Raw genomic sequence first — 9,032 nt, 5'->3', positions numbered from 1 at the left:
CAGCGCCCACAGAAGTCTCATGTACGCAGAAAAAAGTACGCAGAGGGGGCCGAGGAAGGTCGCGCAGACCAACACCAAGACTCAGAGACATTAATACCGAAGTCTCGTCGATATCCACAGAGGAGGAGGGCCAATCCATCTCCAGAGGCGTGGGACGGCTATGGGGGCCAAATTTGCCCCCTCCTATGCCAACCTTTACATGGGTTGGTGGGAGCTGTCCCACGTCTATGGAGATAGAAACCCCTTCAGACATTTTATTCAATATTATGGTTGGTACATTGACGACATCCTTCTTATCTGGAAGGGCCCAATGGATCTTCTTGAACAGTTTCAAATCTATCTCCAGGACAATTTGTTGAATCTTAAATTCACCATGGAGGTAAACACATCTTCGATTTCATTTCTTGACATCGAACTATGTGCTAATCTACATACCTCCACTATAGAAACACAATTGTTCCGCAAATCCAGTGCAGGAAATACTATTTTGAATGCCCGGTCATGTCATCCCAGACATACTATAAATTCCATACCCAAGTCCCAATACATCAGGGTCAAACGTAACTGTAGCAATCAACAGACTTATTCAAAATTTTCTGCAGAACTAACAGCCAGACTTATTGAGAGAGGTTATTCTAAGGACCTTCTTGAACGGACCAAACAGGAAGTAGATCAGTTTGATAGGAAAACTTTTTTTCAATCAGAAAAATCTACCAAAATGAGTGGATTCAATAAACTCAAGTTCATCACTACATATAGTGTTGAATTTGGGCAAATCTGTGATATAGTAAGGAGAGCGTTACCAATTTTAGATACCGATGAGAGCCTTAAAAGCATTGTAAGAGATGGCACTTGCTTTGTGTCACGCAAATCACCAACTCTAGGGAATCTTCTCTCTCCCTCCATGTTGCCACGAGTACCACATACACAGAATTGGCTTTCAATTAAGCCAGGGTTTTTCAAATGTGGGAGCAGGAGGTGCAAATCTTGTTCTCATGCCTCTTTTGGGACAAGCTTTGTATCTTCTGCTAATGATAAGAGTTTTCAAATTCGGGAACACATGACTTGTAATTCTTGTTATGTCATCTATCTTTTGACATGCAAGGGTTGTTCAAGGCAATATGTAGGTCAAACTACACGAGCCCTGAAAGATCGCTTTCTTGAACATTTACGCTCTATAGAGGACCCAGAGTCCACTACCCCAATATCTTTACATTTCAAAAAATGTCATAACTCTGACATTTCCCTCTTGACATTCCAGGGTATCCAATGTATCCCGAGACACCCCAGAGGGGGTAATAGAGGGATAACCCTCAGTAAAAGAGAGGTTTTTTGGATTTTTCATTTGGATACTCGAATGCCAATTGGTCTTAACTCAGAGTGGGATGTTAAGCTGTATGTGGATCAATAGTAAGCCTGATTTCTTTATTTATGATTATTTTTTCAATACCGTTTTCAACTTTTTAAATTTAATTGTTCATTGCTGTACCTTTAAATTTTTCATCACATTCTGCATCTAATGAAATGTGTCTTTAATTGTTGTTTTTTAGAAATAACTATATACATGCTAATACTGCACCGTCCCATACTCTTTCAGTATATTATGGATATCAAATAATATATATATACATGAAGTCTTTTTCTGACTATTTTTATTTTTGGACTGCAGTATACTGAGCGTGTTATTTCTAACAATCCCCCTAATGTGCACCCAATTTTTCCTATATGTGCAGTTTCCCCATATTTGCCCTGTTTGCTTACACATAATTGGCTAGGCAATCACCTAGGAGGAGTTTACCTGTGCATATAAACCTTGGAATTATGGGTGCACATTAATGGTCACTGAGGAGCTAAGGAGCTAATGCTTATTATGTGCTTAATGCACTAGGAAACGCGTCTGACCTTTTTGTTTTTCCCTAACCTGACCGGAGCTGCCAGCCGTATTATTTTTGATGCCTATACATTTGTAATGTGACTCGTTACAAATAAAAGAGTTGGATCAAATATCATTTCTCTACGTATTTCTTTACCTACCTGGGTGCGCTGACTACTAACATTACTGATTGAATTTGGAGCGCAGGTGGAACGTTCCTGTCCTCGCACCAGTCGGGTGAAGCTGTGACGTCATTACGACGCATTGGAGGGGGTGTGACTCTCTACGTGAAGGCCACTGCAGGGTTCCTGGTAACCTTTTGCCGCATCGAGTGCAGTGTCTGAGCGCTTCCTGGAACTTTTGACTAGTTGGTAAGTGGGCCTGGCACACACGCTGGCAGGCAGGCAACTGCAATTCAATTGCACTAGCAGACTGATGATTCACAGTCAAAAAAGTTTTTATTTTAAATATTTACAATACTGTTATAACAAATATGATTGGTGGCACTAGTTGGCAAGTGGGCCTGGCACACACGCTGGCAGGCAGGCAACTGCAATTCAATTGCACTAGCAGACTGATGATTCACAGTCAAAAAAGTTTTTATTTTAAATATTTACACTACTGTTATAACAAATATGATTCGTGGCACTAGTTGGAAAGTGGGCCTGGCACACACGCTGGCATACAGGCAACTGCAATTAAATAACACTAGCAGACTGATGTAAAATTTTTTTTTTTTTTTTTAAAGTTACACTAATGTTACAACAGATAGGAGTGGTGGCACTGAGGATGGAAGTTGGCACAGTATATGCTGGCAGCCTGACACACAGGCTGGCACTAGTGGCAGGCTGGCCTGGCAACTAAAATTAAATAACACTAGAAGACTGATGTAAAAGTTTTTTTTTACAAAATTTAAACTAATGTTACACCAGATAGGAGTGGTGGCACTGAGGATGTAAGTAGGCACAGTATATGCTGGCAGCCTGACACACAGGCTGGCACTAGTGGCAGGCTGGCCTGGCAACTAAAATTAAATAACACTAGAAGACTGATGTAAAGTTTTTTTTAAAAAAATTACACTAATGTTACACCAGATATAAGTGGTGGAAAACAGAGATATTAATCACAGTATATGAAATTTTAAATGTACACTAATGTTAAGCAGATATCAGTGGTGGCAATAATCACAGTATATGCTGTGATCCTCACACACAGGCTGACAGGCAGGCAAATGCAAATAAAATAAAAAATAAATAAAAAGACTGAAGTTCTAGCCCTAAAAAGGGCTTTTTGGGCTGAAGTTCTAGCCCTAAAAAGGGCTTTTTGGGGTGCTGTCCTTACAGCAGAGATGAGATGAGTCCTTCAGTACTGTAGTGGACACTAAATACATAGCCTAGCTATCTATTTCCCTATAATGTCAGCAGCAGCAGCACTAAACCTCCTCTCACTAAGAATGCAGGATCGTAATGAATCTAAAATGGCTGCTGCCCAGGAGCTGCGAGGGTCTGTGAGGGAGTGTCTGCTGCTGATTGGCTGAAATGTGTCTGCAGACTGTGAGATGCAGGGTCAAAGTTTCCTCAATGATGACGAATAGGGGGCGGATCGAACATCGCATATGTTCGCCCTCCGCGGCGAACGCGAACAAGCTAAAATCGCCGGGAACTGTTCTCCGGCGAACAGTTTGCGACATCACTAGTCTAATGTTAACTAAGTCACTGAAAGCTGTGCAGCTGGCTGTGAGTGCTGGTGAACACCCAGAGCTTTGAGGTTTGCAGGGTCATGGATGTGTACCCTGACCTGCTTTAGATTGCAGTCCATTTACATGTTTTGTATGTGTCTAGGGAAATTACAAATGGCCTGTTTCACCCTTGTTTGTATCTCAGTGCATTGTGTGACTGTAGGTTAGGGACCCCGGGAGGAAGACACCTTGACATGGTCCTGGGCCTATCGCCATTTGGCCAAATGCTGTAACAAACTCTTCCATTTTGCTTTTAATGAAAAAAGATACTCAGTTCACACTGTGAAACAGTGAAACATGAAGATCACAGAGGCGCCACGTATAGCTGTTTGATCCATGTGCTGTGTGCACTTTTAATAAATTACTCCTTTTACATTGTAATTTGGAGTACATTGTATCTTTTATTGGATGCCTAAATGGTGCTGTATTGATGCTGTGGGTATCAAGGACATTGCTGTTATTGTATGTGAGCTAGCTGGGAAGCTCCTAATTTTCCATACTGTTTTATTATGCACTTTGTGATAAGTGCTGTTAATCCGTGAGTATATTTCCTTCTGGGGCCATTGAGTGTGGTTGGAGGGGTCTCACACCTTAAGATTTTACGCCATTGGAGCACCTTCTTTTTTCTTCTTTTGCTGTCTATATTGCTTTTACTCTAGCTGTGTGCTTGTAAGAGAGTGTTAGACTTTCTATGTGTAGTGCATATATATATATATATATTAAAATAATTAAAAAAAATTCTATGTGAAGAATATTGAAATGTAAAGTATTCATCACTCACTTCGGATTTAGCGCAGTTGGTCAAATACGTTGTCTATAGGGAGAAGAAGTTAGTGTAGATATGGTATCTGAAGTCCTAAATTTAACATGCATCAAACTTTCGCTTACACAATAACTTTTTACTTTCAACTTGTAAACGCTTGCTAACCCGTCCACAGTAATATTGAGTGCAATTAACGCACAAGTGAAAAAGTTATTTAGCACGCCTCTTGTAATCTGGCCCTGAGTAAGTAAAAACTGCAAAAGAACTGTTGGTTAAAAAGTGATTCTCACATGGCAGATATACATTATATACTCTATACTGGTTGTAAAGAGATCTGGTAGGTGATATGGACCCCAATAATACATTTAAGGAACATATTTTGCAAAAAGATAATTGGTACATTCTCTAAGAAATCTTTTCAACTTTGTATACGTCTTCTCCAACTGTGGGCTAGGAAACGAGTGGAGCGCTATCGTTAGCACAACGAGCATAAATGTGATTGAGAGATCGCCGGTTTATTTATATTGAAATCTATATTACAAGTGGACCGCAGTTCTAATTATGGCACATTCGCTTGTGCAAAATTTTGGTAATTTAGAATTTCCATATTTTCTATGGGTAGCATTGAGTGGTAATGTGCGCTAGTATTGCAAGTTGAAAATAAATGCGATTGCGGAACGTAAACAGTTTGTCTGGAGGAAACAGTGGCAATAAACAACATTATAAACCCCTAAACCACCACCCCCATATAACAAACTACCTCTCTACACAATTAACCCCTAAACCATCACCACCCACATCACAAACTACCCCTCTCTACACTATTGACTCCATCACCCCCACTGCAAAGTAACTATCTACTCTATTAAACCCTGAACTGCCAATCCCCCCACATTGCAAAGTAACCTACAATATTAACCTATAAACCTCCACCCCCACATCACAAAGTAACCTACAATAATAACCCCGAAACCTCACCCCCATCGCAAAGTAACCCACTAACATCTAAACCCCTCTAACCTAGCACCCCCTAAATTACTCAAAAACAGACTAACCTTACGTTCACAAAAACAAAATAAGTACCTTTAAAAAAATAAACTTACCTGAAAAAAACAAACAAACTAACCCTACTTAAAAAACAAAACCTACCTAACATTATTTAAAAAAAAACAATAACCTATCATTACACACAATAAAAAAACCTAGCATTAAAAAAAATAACAAACAAATTACCAAAAATAAAAAAGAGTTATGCCTATTCTAAAACCCCACTAAAAATAACCCCCAAAATAAAAAACTATTCTAACACTAAACTAAAAATACAGCCCTTAAAATGGCCTTTTGTAGGGCATTGCCCTAAAGTGAATCAGCTCTTTTTGTGAAAAAAATTAAATAAAATAAAACACTTCAACCTTTTAACATTAATCCCACATCCACCCAAAAAAAATCTATATAAAAAAACTTACCTGGAAAGGGCATTTGGCTGGGCATTGTCCTTAAAAGGGTATTTAGCTCTTTTGATGCCCATAAAAAAAACCTAATCTAAAAAAAGATGCGGAATCTGTTGGCGATCTACAAATAACCGATAATAATAATAATAAGATTCACCCAAAAAAAAGTACTAAACCCCCGAAGATGGTACTCACCAAAGATAAATCTGGGTGGTGGAGCTCCATCCCGGTATCTCTCAATCTTCTTATCTACATTGTGGCAGTGGTGGTCTTCATCCATCTTCAAATATTCAACAGCGATCCTCTTCATGCAGTCACCAGCCATGCGCTGTACCCTTTTATATAGGGGTACCCTTGCATTCCTATTGGCTGATTTCATGTTCATTCAAATTCAATCAGCCAATAGAATGAAAGCTCTTCCGGATTCATCTTTGATGAGTAACATCTTCAGGGGTTTAGTGTTAGTTTTTTTTTTTGGGTTGTTTTTTTTTTAAATTTAATTAGGGTTTTTATATATATTTTTTATGGGCAACAAAAGAGCTAAATGCTGTTTGAAGGGTAATGCCCAGCCAAATGCCCCTTTCAGGGCACTTTTTTTTTTATACATTTTTTTGGGGGGTTAATGTTAGAAGTGTGTAGTGCTTTTTTCACAAAAGAGAGCTGATTTACGTTAGGGCAAAGCCCTACAAAAGGAGCTATATTTGTAGTCTAGTAGAATAGTTTGTATTTTTTTTATTTTGGGGTGTTTTTTTTTAGAATAGGCATAACGCTATTTTATGTTTGGTAATTTATCGCACAAGTATGGCATCAGCCCAACGGTAAACACCCAGATATCCCACTTCCTGAGTGACATGAGAATAGGAGACCTCTTTTTGTGAAGCAATCACAGTCATGAGACCATCGCAGAGACAAGACAGCGACTAGCCAGAGGCCTCTACAGCAGAACATAAAGGTAAAACAGGCAATAGGGTGAACACACAATTATTTGCTAATACAGAACATCACAGTGAAATAAATAATAAATAAATAATAAAAGAAAGTGAAAATGATATATATATATATATAGGGTTATCTTGCTCCCATGCACATGAAAAGGATCTTCATTATTAAAATGAATGCATTGCTATTTCATGATTTACAAAATTCTTTTCAATGAAATATTTGTGTTATTTGTTAGCAGCTGTGACATTGTGTAACAGTTGTTTTTGTTACAGGACAACACAGAGATCAGTAACATGTGGGAAGACTCAGCGATACTCCTAATATGGACGTGCCTGCCGTGTAAGATAGCTGAGATATTGGTGGCACTTTGTAATCAGGAATGTATGAGATGGCTGAAGAGATACCAAGGAGTAATAGCTGCAGCATAGCCTGCTGTGTGAGGCACACAGAGAAAGGAATGGTTTAAAGGGATAGTAAACACCAAAAATGTTATTGTTTAAAAATATAGATAATCCCTTTATTACCCATTCCCCAGTTGTGCATAACCAACATTGTTATATTAATATACTTTTTACCTCTATAACTACCTTGTACCTATGCCTCTGCAGACTGCCCTCTTATCTTGGTGCTTTTGACAGACTTACATTTCAGGCAATTAGTGCTGTCTCTTAAATTACTCCACTGGAGTGAGCACAATGTTATCTCTATGGCACAAATGAACAAACAGTACATTTTATTAGCTATTCACAGCCAGACTGTGAGATAAGAGGTGAACTGTAGTCTATAAGCCTACCTAGGTTTAGCCTTTAATAAAATATACTAAGAGAAAAAAAAAAAGGAAATTTGATGATAAAAGTAGATTGGAAAGTTGTTTAAAATGAAGTGCCCTATCTGAAAGTTTAGTTTGGACTTTACTGTCCCTTTAAGGATACTATGGGACAACATAAGCCAATAGCAGAGATGAGAGAAATAATATTACAAAACAAGCCAATTAAAGGGATAGAAAGGTAAAAAATGAAATGTGAATGAGTGCATTTCAATGTGAAATTGAAGCATTTTTTCAATATACTGCCATTAGCAAAAATTCTTCTAGTAAAAATAATGACTGTTTTCCTATGGCATATGTACATATCTTGTGAGGGCCGTGTACCAGTATTCAAACAGCTATCAATGGTGGCTTAAATGACACAAATGATGTCTTTACATAAGCAATACACACCATCTGCAGCAATCTGAGCTTGAACACTGGTGCACAGACCCTCACAGGATATGTGAGTATGCCACAGACAATCACTAATAACTTATACTAGAAACATTTTTGCTAATGGACGAATAGTGAAAAAATTCTTGTAATTCAAACTTAAATGCATTTCTACACATTCTAATTCTGACCGAAGCAAAGGATTAAATATCAATAAGAGGCAAAACATCTCTTTAAATTTCCGTTCCCTTTTGACCTGGGTAAAGCCATTTCTGTGCTATGTGTCCTTACTCCATAAAATGATTACCCCTCTGTCTCTTGCTAGGTCTGTGCCTGGGGGTGACTGTAACCCAAGAACAAAAGCTCCTGTTAGTGCAAGAGAGAGGCTCTGTGACACTTCTGTGCAATCAGGATGAGACCACCTTCTACGCCATGTTATGGTATCAGCAGAAACCAGAGCAAGGGATGAAGTTTATTGCTTCGTCAACAGCAGAAAAAAGCACTAATGTGGAGGATGTGTTTAAAGGCAAATGGTCAATGGAAAGAAATCATATCCTGAGATCTGCCCTTATTCTCACCGGAGCTGAGATACAAGACTCTGCAGTGTATTTCTGTTCTGCTGGCACAGCCGCACACAGCCGAACTGAAGCCAACATAAAACATCCTGAGTAACCCTTTGCATGCTGGGGTACAGTCAGCTGCTTACATTCACTAAGGTTTCACAAATGTCACAACAAAAATAATCTCTGTATTTCCTGTGTTACCTACGTAGCTGATTAAATCTTAAAACGTGAAGAGAAATATACTGTATATACTTATATTATTTATGCATATGTGTGTGTCTGTCTATGAATGTATATTTGTGTGTGTATGTATGTACAGTATCTGTGTATGTATGTATATATGTATATATATATATATATATATATATATATATATGCATGTCTGTATATGTGTATGTGTGCGTGCATGTACAGTATCTGTGTATGTATATATATATATATATATATGCATGTCTGTATATGTGTATGTGTGTGTGTGTGCGTGCATGTACAGTATCTGTG

The 9,032-nt window shown here is 38.4% G+C and overlaps 1 gene segment (V, D, J or C); it reads left to right on the top strand.

The window, feature by feature from the left end:
* Positions 1–6,674: 6,674 nt before the first annotated feature.
* On the top strand, positions 6,675–8,769 carry LOC128644209 (immunoglobulin lambda variable 3-19-like). The segment is given in 3 exon segments: positions 6,675–6,777; positions 7,040–7,106; positions 8,294–8,769. Coding segments are annotated over 2 exon segments (393 nt in total).
* The last annotated feature ends 263 nt before the right edge of the window (positions 8,770–9,032 follow it).

The sequence above is a fragment of the Bombina bombina genome, unplaced genomic scaffold (assembly GCF_027579735.1).
Source record: "Bombina bombina isolate aBomBom1 unplaced genomic scaffold, aBomBom1.pri scaffold_595, whole genome shotgun sequence".
NCBI lineage: Eukaryota > Metazoa > Chordata > Amphibia > Anura > Bombinatoridae > Bombina > Bombina bombina.
This window is presented reverse-complemented; position numbering and strand designations above follow the sequence as displayed.